This window comes from Salvelinus fontinalis, chromosome 11 (genome assembly GCF_029448725.1).
Source record: "Salvelinus fontinalis isolate EN_2023a chromosome 11, ASM2944872v1, whole genome shotgun sequence".
NCBI lineage: Eukaryota > Metazoa > Chordata > Actinopteri > Salmoniformes > Salmonidae > Salvelinus > Salvelinus fontinalis.
In genome coordinates, this window is record NC_074675.1 from 46,999,242 (window position 1) to 47,019,988 (window position 20,747).

The following is a 20,747-nucleotide window of genomic DNA, read 5'->3' on the forward strand; positions in this document are numbered from 1 at the left end:
ATATGTTGGAACTCCTTCAAGACTGTTGGAAAAGCATTCCAGGTGAATCTGGTTGAGAGAATGCCAAGAGTGTGCAATGCTGTCATCAAGGCAAAGGGTGGCTACTTTGAATAATCTAAAATATATAGTCTGAGTTGTTTAACACTTTTTTGGTTACATGATTCCATATGTGTTATTTTATAGTTTTGATGTCTTCACTATAAAATACTAAAAATAAAGAAAAACCCTTGAATGAGTAGGTGTGTTGAAACCTTTGACTGGTACTGTACTTAAGTATCAAAAGTAAATGTAATTGCTCAAATATAGCTAAGTGTCAAAAGTAAAAGTTTTTTAAAAGTGTGTGAATTGGACCATTTTCCTGTTCGGCTAAGCATTCAAAATGTAAGGAGTACTTTTGGGTGTCAGGGAAAATGTATGGAATAAAAAAGTACATCATTTTGTTTAGGAATGTTGTGGAGTAAAAGTAAAAGTTGTCAAAAGGTTCAATAGTAAAGTAAAGTACAGATACCCCCAAAAAAGACTTTAGTACTAAAGTACTTTACATCACTGGATTTAGCCTATACTGTACAAATGAATGTGATATTTGATGCTCTCTCACTAATTGATTGTAAAATGTGTACATATTTCAGTTTGTGAGTGTCTGATATTGGGGTTGGAGACGTATTAATTTCGACATTAGAAATATATTTCTTATTAACAATGGCAACATGCTGATCTGAGCCTTGCTTTTGGAAAACCACATCCCAGAAACCCTAGACCCACTCCAATTTGCATACCGCCCAAACAGATCCACAGATGATGCAATCTCTATTGCACTCCACACTGCCCTTTCCAACCTGGACAAAAGGAACACTTATGTGAGAATGCTATTCATTGACTACAGCTTAGCGTTCAACACCATAGTGCCCTCAAAGCTCATCACTAAGCTAAGAATCGTGGGACTAAACACCTCCCTCTGCAACTGGATCCTGGACTTCCTGACGGGCCGCCCCCAGGTGGTGAGGGTAGGTAGCAACACATCTGCCACGCTGATCCTCAACACTGGAGACCCCCAGGGGTGCGTGCTCAGTCCCCTCCTGTACTCCCTGTTCACCCACGACTGCATGGCCAAGCACGACTCCAACACCATCATTATGTTTGCAGACGACACAACAGTGGTAGGCCTGATCACCGACAACGACGAGACAGCCTATAGGGAGGTCAGAGACCTGGCCGGGTGGTGCCAGAATAACAACCTATCCCTCAACGTAACCAAGACTAAGGAGTTGATTGTGGACTACATGAAAAGGAGGACCGAGCACGCCCCCATTCGCATCAACGGGGCTGTAGTGGAGCAGGTTGAGAGCTTCAAGTTCCTTGGTGTCCACATCACCAACAAACTAGAATGGTCCAAACACACCAAGACAGTCATGAAGAGGGCACGCCAAATCCAATTCCCACTCAGGAAACTAAAAAGATTTGACATGGGTTCTGAGACCCCCAAAAGGTTCTACAGCTGCAGCATCGAGAGCATCCTGACTGGTTGCATCACCGCCTGGTACGGCAACTGCTTGGCCTCTGACCGGAAGGCACTACAGAGGGTAGTGCGTACGGCCCAGTACATCACTGGGGCTAAGCTGCCTGCCATCCAGGACCTCTATACCAGGTGGTGTCAGAGGAAGGCCCTAAAAATGGTCAAAGACCCCAGCCACCCCAGTCATAGACTGTTCTCTCTACTACTGCATGGCAAGCTGTACCGGAGTGCCAAGTCTCGGACAAAAAGGCTTCTCAACAGTTTTTATCCCCAAGCCATAAGACTCCTGAACAGGTAATCAAACGGCTACCCGGACCATTTGCATTGTGTGCCCCCCCACCCCCTCTTTTACGCTGCTGCTACTCTCTGTTTATCATATATGCATAGTCACTTTAACTATACATTCATGTACATACTACCTCAATTGGCCTGACCAACCAGTGCTCCCGCACATTGGCTAACCAGGCTATCTGCATTGTGTCCAGCCACCCACCACCCCCTTTTACGCTACTGCTACTCTCTGTGTATCATATATGCAGTCACTTTAAACCATATCTACATGTACATACTACCTCCATCAGCCTGACTAACCGGTGTCTGTATGTAGCCTCGCTACTGTTTTTCACTGTCTTTTTACTGTTGTTTTATTTCTTTACTTACCTATTGTTCACCTTTTTTGTACTATTGGTTAGAGCCTTTAAGTAAGCATTTCACTGTAAGGTCTGTTGTATTCCGCGCACGTGACAAATAAACTTTGATTTGATTAGTGTCCAACTTTCGTCTGTTGCAGATGCACCTCCCCGACTTCAGTCGGTTGTTTTCGCCTTACCACAGCCGAAAGTCTGTGATAGAGAATAGGAGACAAAACAGTAAAACAAAACGTATTGGATGCAGGAGTGCAGATAGTGTAGTACACAGAAAACAGCCTCACACCAAAGATTTTTTGTAACTTAACCAAGATAGACCACAGCCAGTCATTTCCAATGGGAACAAATGAGCCATAGTGGGCAGAACAAGCAAGGAGGGGGGCAGAACCCAGCACGAGCTAGCGAGATCTAATTGGAGCATTCCAGTATTATCTGCATATTTTCATTTTGGAACACCTACTCTGAAGTGTGTGTGCAGTAACTCAATTAGCCTTCGCACTCCTAAACAACGAAATGTAAAACTTTTTTGCAAAGGGAAAGTCACAAACCTTAGTACAGTCTGTTCATAACAGGATTCCAGTTTTGGAAACAGAAAACTGTTTTGAGATCAAACGTTTCAATAAAAAAAAAATTGTAGAATATCTGCCAAAATCCATCTCGCTCCATCTTCTCCCACTGCCCGCCAATGGGCTTCCTCTCACTACCATATTTGGTAGTGAGTGGAAACGCCAAGCAGAGGCTTTGCATTAACATCCAGTGAAATATCTGGATCTTTGTTCCATCTGTGCCTATACCACTGGGCTTTTATCTAAAGTGAGGCTGAGCCAGCAAGCCTTCTGTCTAGACTACAGGTCAAAACAAATCGTCTGTGGAAGCTGTATTCAAGTGTCATTGAGGAAATAAGACAGAGAAAAGCAAAACACAGACTGCAAAATTAGTTAAAGATGAGTTTAATAACAATCAAGCAACATTGCAAGGACTATTAATTCAGGCTAGACCCAACACAAGGCTGACAAACCATTTCCAAAAATAGAGTAAAAATTACAATTGTATAATGTCATCTAACATAGTACATTTTTTTCCTCATTAACTCAAGTTACTAAAGGGAACTGAAATAGCATTGTGATTTTGCTGGAGCAATACAAGCATGGAGGGGAAAGGTTGTTAACAGAACAAGTAAGCATCCAGTCAGACTTCCTTAGAATTTAAGTAGCGCAGAGCATCTCTTAAGCCAATCAGCTGCAGGATGCAAAATCCTATTCCCTGCTCATCCACATGGACCTAAATGGAAAATGCTCACCAGAAACTGCTGAAATGCACAGCTTGTTCTCTTAAAAAAAATATATAATAATAAAAATAATAAACAGTACTACAAAAACCCGTTTTTCAGACAAAATAATCAAGAGGGAGATGCGACGTCCAAGAAATTTGAGCAATTACACTTCACATCGGGTTCAATTAGAAAAACAGCAGAAAAATATTCAGCTCAGTGAAACCAATAGCAAGTGAATGGAACATGACGATGAATGAAGGCCGAAGCCATTGGACTACCATGCCTACAAAATTGGCTGGATAATCTGAACAGTAAAACGTCCTGTAGATGACGACAAAATGATGACTAAGCTTGAGCTCAACTTTAATAGATCACCCCATAACCAATGTATCCAAGGTAAATATCCATCAAACAGCTTATAAGCCCGTTATAACTCAGAAAAACACACTAGTTATACTTTTAGGTAGAACTAAGAGGAATGAGAATAGGACATTCATAGTCCAGTCGGCAAACCAAAGCATATACATGTCTGAGGTGGGTTATTTGGTATGCAGTCATAAACCAATCATGGAGGGAGTAAACTCTGGAGAGAAAAAAAGAATCCCAAAAACAAAACAAAAATGGACAGAGAACTTATACCGAGTGATCAAAAACACTAACTTTAACAGAAACATTAAGTTAAGCAAATGTACAAATTCAACCACACCACCTCCCTCTTGTTTGAGGAGTTTCTCTGCATGCTAAGCAGGACTGTGTTTAAGAAGGTTCAGCGGGTGTTTAATTTTGGGGGGGTGGAGGTGGCGGCGCAGGGGGCATACCGAAGGGGGGCATGCCTGGCACCCCCATCCCCATCATGGTGACAAAGTTGGAGGGATCCATGGGCGGAGGGGGAGGTGGAGGGGCATACATCATGCCGGCTGAGCCGGGGGGTGGTGGGGGAGGGGGAGGTGGGGCGCCGGGGGGCAGAGGGGGCTGGACTCCGGGCGGAGGTGGGACCATGGAGGGGTTGCCCATGGGGGGAGGGGGCTGGGCAGCCGAGGCAGCGGACTGTTGGGGCTGCTGCCAGGGGGGCAGGTTGCCAGTGCCAGGACTGGACGTTGTGGTGGTATCTGGGGAGGAAAGAACTTTAGTTAGTGGGAGACTAGAAATAACATACGGCACTGTTTCAATGCTGGTGTTCTTACTCTGTTGCCATGGCAGTGGTGCACTAGTGGCCATGCTGCTGGTGGGAGGGGGTGGAGGGGCCTGCTGTTGCCATGGAGGCAGGGGACCCGAGGGTGGAGGGGGAGGCTGGTTGTTCGGGGGTGGAGGTGGTGGTGGCATCATGGGTGGAGGCAACAGACCTGAAGACAAACGAGAGAAAATATAAACCCTTTACACTCGTGGGAATGGGTCTAAATGGAAATGTTTCTTACAGAACAGAATATACACGGTAGCAATCTAAAAAGGGAACCGTTTTAATTACTAGACCAAAGATGGACAACATTTAATCCGACACAAGACTGAATCCAAACACACACTTCATGTGCATTTTCCATTTACTGTACTTTTCCCCACATTTGTTGATAAAGAAATCTGAAAACACTCTGGATACATTCAGTAACGTAAGAACATTCCTGGAAAATGTGGGGAAGCAGCAACATAAGACACAGGATTTACAAGGGTTTGAGTTAAATGTCTAATTGGGGGCCTCCTGAGTGGTGCAGTGATCTACGGCACTGCATCGCAGTGATAGAGGCATTACTACAGACTCGGGTTCATTCCCGGGCTGTGCCACAACAGGCCGTGGCCAGCAGTTCCATAGGACGCCCCACAATTGGCCCAGCGTCATCCAGGTTAGGAGAGGGTTTGGCCAGGGGGGCTTTACATGGTTCATCGCTCTCTAGCGGGACGGGTGACCTTGGTCGTCAGTTGAACAATGTTTTGTAAAATCCAACCTCTCCAAAGTGTACACAGTTCCTGTCATTTCAATGCACTTATGACTCAAGTCTTCAATATGTTTAAAAAGTAATAAAAACAATTGCAATAATAATAATAATAATAATAATGAGTCAACTACAAGGTGCTGGTTTGAGCTCTGCTAGCTGTGCCGTTGAGGAACAACAGGAAGCACATTTGGGGTTCTTTTGATTAGTACCCAGCCCTGCATCGCTCCCATCACACAATTACTGTTGTTTATGCAATCCAAAAACAGTCCATTATAAATCTGGGTCTGGTGGACATCATGTGAAAGCCTGTTCTATTGTCAACATGACGAGTTAAGTTCTAAAATAGAATATCACAGTGTTTCACAATGCAATTCAGGGGAACAGAATTGGTGATCATTGACAGGAGCCATGAGTTCCTTCAGGTGAGTGTGTCGCAGTGAGTTCTCTTCACAATAGACAAACTGGCTCATTCTGTTCAGAACAACCCAGGGTATGACCACATGTCATCTTTTAACCACACGTCAGGCATAGTGATCAAACAAGTTGACACTGAATATGACAAGTTTTATGAGGAGCACATTTGGACTCATGGGTGTTTGTCTTGCTTGTATGACATCAAAGCCGTATTTATTATAATCTTCAAAGTCTCATCTTTCAAAATACATAGTCGCCATAATTTACAGTCTTTCCCCCACACAACAAAAAAACACCCAAAAGTTGCCCAATTAGCAGGAGAGATGGGGGCAACTTCTTGTTGCGCGCCATTCTCAAGTTTAGAACGGCTGTCAGCCAAAACCCCATAAAGCGCTGTGAAGCAGAGACCTTGAGGTCTGACGCCATGTATAGCATGTTACTGTACAGCTATTGCGTTCCAATTTAGGTGTTTATCAGTGCCCAATTCTGCCCTTTTCAACCCAGGCACGAGTGTAAAGGGCTACAATTGCAATGTTATAACTGATTAGACTGCGAAGACCAAACAGACGGCTTCATGTGTACATGACACCACAAACACAGTTTACGAACAGGGGAAACAAAACGGAGACCAGCAAAAACAACAGTCTCTCTCTCTTACCCATATGGTGTCCATGTCCCTGGCCCATGGGGGGCGGTGGGGGCTGCATCCACGGGGGTGGCATGCCATTGTTGGGGGGCATAGGGTGCCCTCCCATGTTGGACATGGGGGGTGGGAAGTTGTGGTGGCCTCCGTGACCTCCATGACCCCCGTGGTTGCCATGACCACCGTGTTGGTTGCCATGACCACCGTGGCCTCCGTGCATGCTGTGGAAGTTCCTGTTCTCAGACTGGCCGGAGTTCATCCAGGGAGGACGGCTCTGCAGCACAAATGTACAGTCAGACAAGAGGCACTTTTTAGGCTTCCATGAATTGCACGGTTTATTGTGTAGTCTAAGCTTGTCTGTTGATGAAACTGAACTCCGAAGGAACCAATAAAGTCCCCATGAATCTCTGGCATGGAACAGAAGGACTATTTTGATGTGTAGATTTTTGAAGACAATTGAAGCTCAGGTCGTGTTAGTCACCACATTCAACTCACCGGTGGTGGCTGGTTGTTGCTGCCTCTGTTGTGGCCGCTGTTCTGGTTGATGGAGTGTCCCCCACCAGAAGAGGGTACAGGGGCCTCGCCCAGCTCCGCCATGAGGGACAGGTATTCCTTGTCCATACGGGCCTTGTCCTGGGCAGACTGGGGGGGCTCACCGGCCCTGGGCGCAGCAAAGGAGCTGGAGAGAGGGGTCGTTTTAATGCATGGTACGTTTTTAGAAATTGTTATAGAAATTTTCTTTAGTGTTTATGTCGGAGCTATGATCACTCCAAGTACCCACTGTTCCGGGTCCTCGGCATGGACCTAGCCCTGTCATTCTACGCCGCTCACGACACAGGCTCAACACTTCCAGTCGGACTGTAACGCCTCAAGGGGCAGGTTCCTGCATAATCTCTAGTACTAGATTGGGCTAGCCAAAAAACTATTTTGGGTACCTTATAAGAATAATCTAATTTCAAAGTAATTCCATGTGTGCAAGCAAAAATACTTATTTCTGAGCAGGAATAAATTATGTAACAGAGTACGTAGCTGGTAAGTTACCTGGTGAACTTGCAGTCTGAGGAGATGTGGCCTGCACCGCCACACTTAGTACAAAGGGTCGTGTTGGTGACGCTGCGGGGTTCAGTGCTCTGCCATGGACGTAGGATCCTGTGGGGGAAACAGATGGGTGAAGCAGTGAGCACAGTTATCCAGGCCAGGCACCTTGGATTATCCAACTTCCACAGAATGGCTAATATCAGAACTTGGCAGGCTCACCTGTTGTCGTCCTCTCTCAGGGTTCCGTTGAGTCTGGCCAGCTCTCTCAGCTGCATCTTCCTCAAGTCGTTCTGGTCCTCAGGGGTCTCGATGCCCTGCTTGAGGATTGTGCGGATCTACGGGACACCATAGTGGACAACCCTTAAACATGTATGCAAATCATCATAGAAATGCATAGCACTAGCTAGTTATAGTATTATACGAGTGGACAGTGACAAGAGGTAAGCCAGTAGACCAGCGTTTCCCAAACTTGAACCTCAGGACCCCAAGGGGTGCAAGTTTTGTTTTTTGCCCTAACTCTACACAACTGATTCAAATGATCAAATATGGTTGATTATTTGAATCAGCTGTGTAGTGCTGGGGCAAAACCCAAAACGTGCACCCGTTGGGGTCCCGAGGACCGAGTTGGGGAAAGTCTGCAGTATACGTTATGATGGGCTCACCTGTTCCACAGCCTTCTTGACGTTCTCCATGGTGTTGGCGGTGACCAGGGCGTGCAGCGGTTCGTCCTCCCCTGGCAGCATTTGGCCATCCTTACGGCCCACCTTGCCCTCCTTTACCGAGCCCTTACCACGGATCATGATCTTGGCACAGCACTCCTTCTCTATGTTCTTCAGGGTGTTGCCACTGCAAGGACACAAGTAACATCCTCAGCATGTGTGTGAGATGTAGTAAGGAATCAGCACCACCTACTGAACTACCACCCAAGACATCCCTCTGCTTCCGCACGGCAGGCGGTACCGGTGCATCAAGTCTGACACCAACAGGTTCCTGAACAGCTTCTATCTCCATGCCATAAGGCTAACTAAATGTCTAACTAAATGGCTCCACAGACCATCTGGGTTGACCTTTGTATTTTATTCTTATTTTAGCACTGTCTCTATGCACACACACAGGGCCCTACACGCTATGCACTGATACTCCAACACACACACAAACACTCACTCCATCATTTGCACACACAATCATCATATACACTGCTGCTACTCTGTTTATTATATATCCTGATGTCTAGTCACTTTACCCCTAGACATATCTACCTCTATCGATTCAGTATCCCCCTGCACATTGTAAATATGGTACTGGAACTGACCCTGTGTACAGTAGGCTTACTTTGTGTTCTTCTATATATATATATATATAAATTTTTTTTTCTTCTACCTTGTTATTTGTAGTATTATATTGTTATTGATTACTGCATTGTTGGGGTCTAAGGCATTTCCCTGTACTTGTGCCATTGAAACTCCTATGCAAAACCCCAGACATTGTAACCCAATGTGCCAATAGACCCACAACACAGGAACATTATATAGAACCATCGTTAGTGGTGTGTGTGTGTGGGGGGGGGGGGTAGATACGGTTACATATTGGGATATTAATTTGAGGATATATTGTATTGTTTTCATAATACCGCAATTATTATTGTTGCGCTAGTTGGCTGTACCTTCATAAAACTCCAGTATTTTTCCTTCATATCTTGTTCCCCATATCCTTTTTAAAATACAGAGCCAATTTGGTGTTAGCACTTCTATTTCTATAACCGATCAAAACTAGTTCTCATGGCTCACTTGATATATGTTGAGCAATATGTTTGGAACATCAAATCGCAAGAACATCATATGGTGAGGTCCCTGGCAAACTCCCACCCATATGATAAAGGCCTGTAAACTCACCGTGGCCCAATCAGCAGGCCAACAAAGTTGATCTCTGGGTACTCGTCCTGTGGAATCATCACCTTGTCGTTGACTCTGGTGGCTGGGGGCCTGTGGGGGATATTCGTGTTTAGTATAGTGAAGGATATAACCCAGTCTCTACACATTCAAGCCAAAGGGAAGAGTTTCTCATTTCATATGCATATACTGCATTCTAGTCAAAGCCACTCCAACATTGCTCATCCTAATATTTATGTATTTGTTAATTCCATTCTTTAACTTTTGAGATTTTGGTGTATTGTTAGATACTACCACACTGTTGGAGATAGGAAGACAAGCACTTCGCGACACCCGCAATAACATCTGCTAAATAGAATTTGATTTGAAGCATGGCTGTTCTCAGAAGACACATTAAAACCAGCAGAGACATAGCAATAGTTCTGAAACTCAGACCAACCATGAAGTGTAATTTAAACAATAGGGAATAAACAAGAAAATTCTGGGGGAGTGTGAAGAAACTAGACTATAAACAGCTGTTGCTGTAGTAACAGCTAATGGGGACCCAAATACACAAGACTATGTTAGTAGATAAGGGAATAGGGCACATACTTGTAGTCAGCGGGGGGCTTGAACTCAGGGTTGAGTGCCACCATATCGGTGATGAGGGAATGACGCTCCTCCTCGATCTTCTTGCGTGTGCGGTACTCCCTGGTGTTCAGCCGCTTGCCCTCGCTGTTATAGATGGGCTCTGGAGACGGGGATCTGGGGAAGGGGGAGAGAGTACAGACAGACAACCATTAATATCTCCAACTGGAGGGAGAACTAAGACCATTGACAATCATACACAAGTTTCCCTATGTCTAAGCCTTGAATAACATTGTTACCAAGAAAGCTCTTTTTAAGGTACACTTGATAATATCATGGTCATGTCCCCGTGCCACTTCTCAGTGAAGGGGAGGCAAGAGAAACAATGGTTACGGTAAGCAGTTGGTCACACTGGGAAAAAACAAATAGTCATCTCTCATAGGAATGGCTATGTGATAGCTATATTTGGCTTTACTTCCTGCATTCTCAAAGGGACATTTGTTGCTACTAGGCTGTAGCGTTTGACTTGCCAAATGGTTTCTGGGATTTTATATACATCTGAAAAATGGGGACATATCACCTTGCGATACGTAATAAAGACTATTCTGAAAGGGCAACCACCACTTCAACAACTAAATCTATCTAGACAAAATGGACAGAATTAATCCTGCATACAGGATGTAAAGTGAAAGGGGTGGGCAATAAAAAATAAAGTTCTTAAAAAAGCGTTGCATTCCTAAAGGAACCACTGGCTTTGGGAGTAAGACTGCCATAATGGATGCCGAGGTGGAGAGGGTGTTAAAGCCAGGTCCATACCTTCCCCTTGGACGGAACACCTGAAAACCTGTTTCGCTGCGTTAAAGAGGCTCTGTGCTTGAAAAAGGTTAAGGTGACAAGGGGTAATTTGGGGTTAGAGAAAATGAATTATGATTAGACGTTAACCCTTTTCATTGTTCACTCTCCCACAAGTGAGGTCTGGTCGATGAACAATTCAGGAGGAAAAGTATAGGAAAGGTTTCTTTTTATACATCTTGAAATTTCCACTGCTGACAACCTGAAACACTCCCGTTATTTGTTGGGAGTGGAGGAGTGACGTTATTAGCGTCCTGGGATGAGCTTTTTGCTGTCGCTGTGGAAACGTCTGATTAAGATAATGAAACTATGTCAAGTACAGACAACAGGGACTGTGGCCAACAAAGAGATATCAATCTCACACTCATAAAAACAACATGACATTTCCTGCTGGAATAATAGATGCTTATGCAAACTAAAGTGTCAGAGCCGGTCTGTGTCATTCCGGAATAGTCAGGATCAGAGGAGTTCTCCTCCAGAGTCCTAGAGTTCCACCTGAAATACTGTGGAACCCCCCCCCCCCCCCCATGGGCGGAACATCCAGAAGCCTCATTATGGAAAACCCATTAATGACCATGGAAAAACACCCAACGGTTAAAAGTTAATTTGTCAGGATTCAGGTGGAGTCTGACAATGGTTGGACCACTTGAATTGACGAGACGAGTCAAGACCAGAGTAACACATCAGGATTTTTTTTGTCATGTCAAGCACGGGCAGAATCAGGTTATTCTAAAGAAACCCATTACTGAAAACTAAACTTGATCTAATTGTTCAAATTGCAAACAGTATATCATTATATAACTATTTAAGATGCTAGACTCCCTTTACCTTACAGCTACCCGACTAGTCAAGGAGACTGAAATATGCATTCTGACAATCACTAAAATCTACAAATATTATCAACCATAAGCTGCTAAATGAACAATAAGATTAACTTAGATTCATAAGTATTGACCCAAACCAGCAGTGTTAAAGAAAATGTCTCCATCAATAATCAAAATGTCACACAGTCAGGTCAACATCTGAGTTGACCGAGAATGGATAAATCAGGATGCATATACAACAAAAATAAGACACTGCACATCATTAAGATAGATAGATGTTACAGCTAATGCAGTGGGATATATATTATATATATATACACACTGCTCAAAAAAATAAAGGGAACACTTAAACAACACAATGTAACTCCAAGTCAATCACACTTCTGTGAAATCAAACTGTCCACTTAGGAAGCAACACTGATTGACAATAAATTTCACATGCTGTTGTGCAAATGGAATAGACAACAGGTGGAAATTATGGGCAATTAGCAAGACACCCCCAATAAAGGAGTGGTTCTGCAGGTGGTGACCACAGACCACTTCTCAGTTCCTATGCTTCCTGGCTGATGTTTTGGTCACTTTTGAATGCTGGCGGTGCCTTCACTCTAGTGGTAGCATGAGACGGAGTCTACAACCCACACAAGTGGCTCAGGTAGTGCAGCTCATCCAGGATGGCACATCAATGCGAGCTGTGGCAAGAAGGTTTGCTGTGTCTGTCAGCGTAGTGTCCAGAGCATGGAGGTGCTACCAGGAGACATACCAGTACATCAGGAGACGTGGAGGAGGCCGTAGGAGGGCAACAACCCAGCAGCAGAACCGCTACCTCCGCCTTTGTGCAAGGAGGAGTCCTGAAAAATGACCTCCAGCAGGCCACAAATGTGCATGTGTCAGCATATGGTCTCACAAGGGGTCTGAGGATCTCATCTCGGTACCTAATGGCAGTCAGGCTACCTCTGGCGAGCACATGGAGGGCTGTGGGGCCCCACAAAGAAATGCCACCCCACACCATGACTGACCCACCGCCAAACCGGTCATGCTGGAGGATGTTGCAGGCAGCAGAACGTTCTCCACGGCATCTTCAGACTCTGTCACGTCTGTCACATGTGCTCATGTGCTCAGTGTGAACCTGCTTTCATCTGTGAAGAGCACTGGGTGCCAGTGGCGAATTTGCCAATCTTGGTGTTCTCTGGCAAATGCCAAACGTCCTGCACATTTACATTACATTTTAGTCATTTAGCAGACGCTCTTATCCAGAGCGACTTACAGTAGAGTGCATACATTCTATTACATTTTACATACTGAGACAAGGATATCCCTACCGGCCAAACCCTCCCTAACCCGGACGACGCTATGCCAATTGTGCGTCGCCCCACGGACCTCCCGGTTGAGGCCGGCTGCGACAGAGCCTGGGCGCGAACCCAACCCAGCCTGGGCGCGAACCCAGAGACTCTGGTGGCGCAGCTAGCACTGCGATGCAGTGCCCTAGACCACTGCGCCACCCGGGAGGTCGTGTAAGCACAACCCCCACCTGTGGACGTCGGGCCCTCATACCACCCTCATGGAGTCTGTTTGATTTGAGCAGACACATGCACATTTGTGGCCTGCTGGGTGTCATTTTGCAGGGCTCTGGCAGTGCTCCTCCTTGCACAAAGGCGGAGGTATCGGCCCTCCTACGGCCTCCTCCACGTCTCCTGATGTACTGGCCTGTCTCCTGGTAGCGCCTCCATGCTCTGGACACTACGCTGACAGACACAGCAAACCTTCTTGCCACAGCTCGCATTGATGTGCCATCCTGGATGAGCTGCACTACCTGAGCCACTTGTGTGGGTTGTAGACTCCGTCTCATGCTACCACTAGAGTGAAGGCACCGCCAGCATTCAAAAGTGACCAAAACATCAGCCAGGAAGCATAGGAACTGAGAAGTGGTCTGTGGTCACCACCTGCAGAACCACTCCTTTATTGGGGGTGTCTTGCTAATTGCCTATAATTTCCACCTTTTGTCTATTCCATTTGCACAACAGCATGTGAAATTTATTGTCAATCAGTGTTGCTTCCTAAGTGGACAGTTTGATTTCACAGAAGTGTGATTGACTTGGAGTTACATTGTGTTGTTTAAGTGTTCCCTTTATTTTTTTGAGCAGTGTATATTCAGAATGAGGGTAATTGTTTTTTGACTTATGATTAGTAAGAATACCATCTGTCAGGAGACAATGATGCCATTTAAGAAAATCATTGAGGAATATAAGAACAAAAAACGTATGAGGCAAATTTAGATGGGTATAAACATAAGCTGGAAATACTTGAAGAACACCAAGTTAACCGGAGAGGTGCCCATGGTAACTTCACACCTTATCTTAACTAAAGGTTTCTATCAATCGTCACTTTTTCAAAATTACGATTTAGATTGAAGACCTACATCAAAAATGGCTGGATGTCACACTGAAATGTAATACTGTATTCAGAGCCAAAGCTTTAGTCTTCAGTCACCCTGGAAGTTATGACTATAAGAGCCTAGAAGTAGGATATCCCTGTGTACTTACTACTGAAGAAAATATTAACTGAGAAAATTAAGCTACTATGTCACAATATGCCTCTACCACTAGTGTATGGATACTAAATCTACTACACTTCAAGACCTAAAGCATCTTTTGAAAATTATGTGTAATTTTCCAAAGACCAACATTTGGCGTCAAAAGAACAAGGTAGAGAAAATGTTACTGTTCGTGGGTTTAAAACTTTTCCCGACCTGTCCTCAGGGTTAACAGGGATTCCCAGGTCTCCTGTACGCAGTTTACGAGTCAGGTCTTCAATCTGCAGTTGGACTGGAAGAATTCAGGTTAGGAAAGAAAAACAAGAAGGATGGAGAGAAATGCAGTTACCACCATAACATTAATCTGGAAACAGTGCATTCTAAATTAGAGCACCGTCTCATTTGTTTAAAGAGGCAAAAAAAAACACGATTACAATGAATGATTAAACATTTACATTAAAACACAAGGGGAATAAAGTGTACTTCTGAATTCCAGCAAATATTCTACAACAGTAAAACCCTTCCTCATTTCCAGGGGAAATGGATGTACCAAAAATGGCCATGCAAAACTCTATAGAGCCAATTCATTGAACGGAAAGTGAACTGTCAACAGGAAATAACAAGCCCCAGGATGTGTTTTACATATGCAAGGATGTTATGTACATATGCAAAATTTGGCATCCCATTAATGAAGTAAGGGTTTATATGTACAGCAACATTTCAGAGGGTCATTAGAGCAGGGTTCCGTGCCTGCCAGCATAAATGAACCACATTCCAAACCCTATTATATGCATTTAGATTCATTTCAATTTTTAATATTATTATCATAATAATAATAGTGACCGTAGTTATACGATCGTAGTTAATTGTGGCTTTAGTAGAATAGGGAAACTCGATCCACAAGTTGACCTAACACAATATAACATTAATAACGTTCAATGAGCCAATAGAGAGTCACTGTCTGCACACCTGTGGCTCTACAGCCAAGGAGCTATTGGTTATGTAAAATAGGAAGGAACAAAAATAAATCACTCATCACATGCACATTTCTGTATAGGAGTCATGACCAAATGTAACCCAGTCCCAACCCAACCTCCAAAAACTCCCACCCCTTCCTGACAAAATTCAAATGAGATGAACACAGCCCCTGTGAATTTATATTTCACTGCTATTTCATCACACGCTTCCAACCAATCCGTTTGAACTTCTTGTGTGGTTATTGTGGTGAATGAACAAAGGAAAAATAAAAAGTAAGAACAGAAGGCAGGCACAAATGAATGTTTACATACCAAGGAAGACCAACCATTAACAGTGACTCAACATCAATAACCCATTCTGTTATTGACATGTAGACAGACTCAACTGAAATCTGACTTCCACTTTATCCAAACCCCTCCAAATAACACACATACAATACCGGTTGGAGAGGTTGGATCAGGGTGCGCCGGTGGAGAAGTTGTTGTGAGGGGTTAAGTGCCTTGCGCATGGGCACAACGGCAGGCAAAGGCATCTAGGATTAAATACCAGCCGCTCTAAGGCCTGTTTGGTGGTGTTACACTGCTGCTGGAAGGCATTTAGAGTCAAGATGACAGTTTCTTAAACTAACGGGGTCTTAAAACATCCAAATTAGTGCCTATTCTAAAGGATACACAGGAAATTTGTCTTTTTGCCATTGAAGTAGCATTGCTCATACACTAAACTCACATGTATGATATCAAGGAAGATTTTAGGACAACATTGGTCATTCATTCATGCCAACGGACAGTGACACCTTTCTTTTTTGCTAATGGATGTCCACTGGTATGCAAACCTTGATGCCACAAAAAAAAAAAAACTTGCTATAGGAGAACCACATTACTGTAACTCCTTAGGATAAAGGCCTTCTTTTGCACTCCACATCCACAAGTTAGTCTACTCAGTTGCTTAAAAATACTGAATTTCGTTAGGTAGAGCAATAACATTTCACACTATAGCTTGAGTTGCTACATTTTTGACAAAGTTTTGTCTATGTATTGGCAAATACTGTACTTGAATCACCTTCAATGCAAATCAACCCTTTCCTGGTTATGCACTAGTCAGGACATTGCTCTCCCAAAGTGGGTATTTGTGCGGTGAGTGACTCAACACAACTGTTTCAATATGCTCTAACTGATGAAATTCAGCAAACATGTCACGAACTATACATAACATTTCAATACTCAGAAAGTGAGGGGAAAAAACACTAGGCAACTGGATCTCACAGGGACATGTAAAGAACCAGGCAGTTAATCCTGTAAATCTAAACACTAGCTAGTAAATTCATGTACAGTTGTTATATAGTAGTGGACAAGTTAGCTAGTTACCTATATAGGCCTTCTCCTGATCCCGAGTCAGTCCAGGCGGGATGACGGTGGGCATACCAGGAATGACGGTCTTCTGGTCGGGTGTTTCACTATTCCAGCGGCTCCTTTTCCTGGCTTTTTTCTGACCGAAGTCTGACAGATGAGAAAGAGGAGGGTATTCTCAACGTGGGTCTTATACATGTTGACTGATAATGTACAATTTACGAATTACTAAACAGACACCTAAGTAATGTTAGTTAAAAAGACGATGGCCTAATAACTACCGTGTATTGTTTCTTTTTTGCTAACTAAACGTTTAACTGCTAAATGGCCAGTTAACGTTGAACCAGTTATAACAAATATTGTGTTTAACGTTAGTTACGTCGTTGGCTAGAATCCTGTTCACTTCACTTGGCACATATTACTAATGTACGAAGTGTATTTCGCATTGCAATGATTAGTTAGATACATTTCAGCATCTGAAACATCAATAATGTTGGCTAGCTAATATGGGGTGTTAGCAAGCTACTTTAGCTGCTCAACCCACAAAACTGCACAGCCTAACACTGTGAAGGACTTTCTCCACGCTGTTTAGCTCGCTAGCTAGCCTAGCTTACCTGACTGAGACTGCATTCCGGCACCTTGGGGTGGTTGTGGCGGGGTGGGAAAAGCAGCCACCGCAGTAAACACCGGGTGAGCTTGCGGGAAAGACACGTTTGGAATTGGTGGCTGAAAAGTCGGTAGCGAAGGAAAGGCCACAGGAGGCCCGGGTGGAGGCATTAACCCCGCACCAGGCCCAGCATCAAAGCCTCGTTTAGCGCCGATACTCGGGTGCAGCTTCCCTAGAGGGGTTGCATTCGCTCCCGTAGCCATTTCCAAAGGTGCTCTGTTGTATCAAATTAAAGTAGGTTACCAAAGTTTGTAAATAGATGAACAAATATTACATTGAACGACATCCACAACCTTTTCCACTCGGGCTGGGGAACATAAAATGGCGCACAGCGAAATATCGCAAATGGGGATACCGAGAGCCTGTACAGCGAAACTCTATTGGTATAGACCAGTGCCAGCCTAAACGTTCCCGCGTTTCATTGGATAAAACAAATAGGGTCAGCTGCCATTCCCTAACTTCCTCGAAAAACGATTGGACGTTTATCATGACAATCATTTGGCCACACTCTTTGATTGGGTCTTGAATGTTGATGTCTTGAATGTTGATGTCTGCCTACCATTACAATTTTTTGCTTCTTGATCCACCATAACTGTTGAGAGCTGAAAAAATAAACAATGACCAAAGAATGTCAAAAAATTTAAAATAATTATATGCCGTTCTAAACATTTTGCAATGGCAGGGACTGAAAATGTGGTCGTTTTATAGCATAATTTCAAACAAATTCTACGCATTTTGACATGGCTAATGCTGTGTTCTTATTCTCAAACATACAATCAATGGGAGTCTGATGTTCTAGCTTTTATTTTGATGATTGTACATTTTCAAAGATTATAGGATATATATATATATATATACACACAGTACCAGTCAGAAGTTTGGACACAGCTACTTATTCAAAGGTTTTTCTTTATTTTAACTATTTTCTAGAATGTAGAATAATAGTTAAGAAATCAAAACTATGAAATAACACATATGGAATCATGTAGTAACCATAAAAAAGTGTTATATCAACATATATTTTATATTTGAGATTCTTCAAAGTAGCCACCATTTGCCTTGATGACAGTTTTGCACACTCTTGGTATTCTCTCAACCAGCTTCATGAGGAATGCTGTTCCAACAGTCTTGAAGGAGTTCCCACATATGTTGAGAACTTGTTGGCTGCGTTTCCTTCACTCTGAAGTCCAACTCATCCCAAACCATCTCAATTGGGTTGAGGTTGGGTGATTGTGGAGGCCAGGTCATCTGATGCAGCACTCCATCACACTCCTTCTTGGTCAAATAGCCCTTACACAGCCTGGAGGTATGTTTTGGGTCATTGTCCTGTTGAAAAACAAATGATAGTCCCACTATGGGCAAACAAAATGGGATGGCGTATCACTGCAGAATGCTGTGGTAGCCATGCTGGTTCAGTATGTCCCTGATTTCTAAATAAATCACAGACTGTCCCCAGCAAAGAACCCTCACACCTCCTCCTCCATGCTTCACGGTGGGAACCATACATAAAGAGATCCTCTGTTCACCTACTCTGTGTCTCCCAAAGACACAGCAGTTGGAACAAAAAGTCTTACATTTTAACTGATCAGACCAAAGGACAGATTTCCACCGGTCAAATATCCATTCCTCGTGTTTCTTGGCCCAAGCAAGTCTCCTCTTCTTATTGGTGTCCTTTAGCAGTAGTTTCTTTGCAGCAAATTCACCATGAATGCCTGATTCACGCAGTCTCCTCTGAACAGTTGATGTTGAGATGTGTCTGTTACTTGAACTCTGTGAAGCATTTATTTGGGCTGCAATATGAGGTGCAGTTAACTCTAATGAACATATCGTCTGCAGCAGAGGTAACTCTGGGTCTTCCATTCCTGTGGCGGTCCTCATGAAAGCTAGTTTCATATCAGTGCTTGATAGTTTTTGCGACTGTACTTGAAGAAACTTTCAAAGTTATTGAAATGTTCCTGATTGACTGACCTTCATGTCTTAAAGTAATGATGGACTGCCGTTTCTCTTTGCCTATTTGAGCTGTTCTTGCCATAATATGGACTTGGTCTTTTACCAAATAGGCCTATCTTCTGTATACCAACCCTACCTTGTCACAACACAACTGATTGGCTCAATCGCACTAAGAAGGAAAGAAATTCCACAAATTAACTTCTAACAAGGCACAGCTGTTCATTGAAATGCATTCCAGTTGACTACCGCATGAAGCTGGTTGAGAGAATGCCAAGAGTGTGCAAAGCTGTCATCAAGGCAAAGGGTGGCTACTTTGAAGAATCTCAATTATGAAATATATTTTGATTTGTTTAACAATTTTTGGATTACTACATGATTCCATATGTGTTATTTCATAGTTTTGATGTCTTCACTACTATTCTACAATTTAGAAAAAATAAAAAAATTAAGAAAAACCCTTGAATGAGTAGGTGTGTCCAAACGTTTGACTGGTACTTTATTTGTATGTGAGATGCCTAAGACAGCGCTAAAGGGAGACAGGATGGACAGCTTATCGTTCTCGCAGTGGCAGACCACGTGTAACAACACCTGCACAGGATCGGTACATCCGAACATCACACCTGCGGGACAGGTACAGGATGGCAACAACAACTGCCCTAGTTACACCGGGAACGCACAATCACCCCATCAGTGCTCAGACTGTCCGCAATAGGCTGAGAGAGGCTGGACTGAGGGCTTGTAGGCCTGTTGTAAGGCAGGTCCTCACCAGACATCACCGACAACAACGTCACCTATGGGCACAAACCCACCATTGCTGGACCAGACAGGACTGGCAAAAAGTGCTCTTCACTGACGAGTCACGGTTTTGTCTCACCAGGGGTGATGGTCGGATTCGCGTTTAACGTCGAAGGAATGAGCGTTACACCGAGGCCTGTACTCTGGAGCGGGACCGATTTGGAGGTGGAGGGTTCGTCATGGTCTGGGGCGGTGTGTTACATCATCATCGGACTGAGCTTGTTGTCATTGCAGGCAATCTCAACGCTGTGCGTTACAGGGAAGACATCCTCCTCCCTCATGTGGTACCCTTCCTGCAAGCTCATCCTGACATGACCCTCCAGCATGACAATGCCACCAGCTTTACTGCTCGTTCCGTGCGTGATTTCCTGCAAGACAGGAATGTCAGTGTTCTGCCATGGCCAGCGAAGAGCCCGGATCTCAATCCCATTGAGCACGTCTGGAACCTGTTGAATCAGAGGGTGGTGAGGACTAGGGCCATTTCCCCCAGAAATGTCCGGGAACTTGCAGGTGCTTTGGTGGAAGAATGTGGTAACATCTCACAGCAAGAATTGGCAAATCTGCTGTAGTCCATGAGGAGATGCACTGCAGTTCTTAATGCAGCTGGTGGCCACATCAGATACTGACTGTTACTTTTGATTTTTGACCCCCCTTTGTTCAGGGACACATTAATCCTTTTCTGTTAGTCATATGTCTGTGGAACTTTTTCAGTTTATGTCTCAGCTGTCGAATCTTATGTTCATACAAATATTAACACATGTTAAGTTTGCTAAAAATAAACGCAATCAACAGTGAGAGGACATTTCTTTTTTTGCTGAGTTTGTGCCTTTCAAATCATTTCCAATCAATTGAATTTACCACTGGTGGACTCCAATAAAGTTGGAGAAACATCT

General features: G+C 43.9%; 1 protein-coding gene and 1 non-coding gene across 3 annotated transcripts; both read right to left on the reverse strand.

Annotated features, from left to right (window-relative positions):
* Positions 1 to 3,094: 3,094 nt before the first annotated feature.
* LOC129865848 (splicing factor 1-like) lies at positions 3,095 to 17,460 on the reverse strand. 2 transcript variants are annotated; one of them, XM_055938888.1, is made up of 12 exons: positions 17,057 to 17,460; positions 16,461 to 16,592; positions 14,335 to 14,410; positions 9,937 to 10,089; positions 9,349 to 9,438; positions 8,119 to 8,302; positions 7,676 to 7,791; positions 7,460 to 7,567; positions 6,914 to 7,097; positions 6,434 to 6,692; positions 4,618 to 4,776; positions 3,095 to 4,542 (listed from the first exon to the last, which is right to left on the reverse strand). In XM_055938888.1, exons 1-12 carry the CDS (start codon positions 17,310 to 17,312, stop codon positions 4,211 to 4,213), a joined length of 2,049 nt encoding a protein of 682 aa, XP_055794863.1. In that variant the 5' UTR covers positions 17,313 to 17,460; the 3' UTR covers positions 3,095 to 4,210. The 2 variants fall into 2 exon arrangements, with proteins under 2 accessions (XP_055794863.1, XP_055794864.1); XM_055938889.1 differs by lacking the exons at positions 14,335 to 14,410; positions 17,057 to 17,460 and having other exon boundaries at positions 16,461 to 16,546.
* Positions 7,167 to 7,298, reverse strand: LOC129866121 (small nucleolar RNA SNORA17). Its single transcript, XR_008761479.1, has one exon. It is a non-coding gene; the product is annotated as a small nucleolar RNA SNORA17 (small nucleolar RNA).
* Positions 17,461 to 20,747: the final 3,287 nt, after the last annotated feature.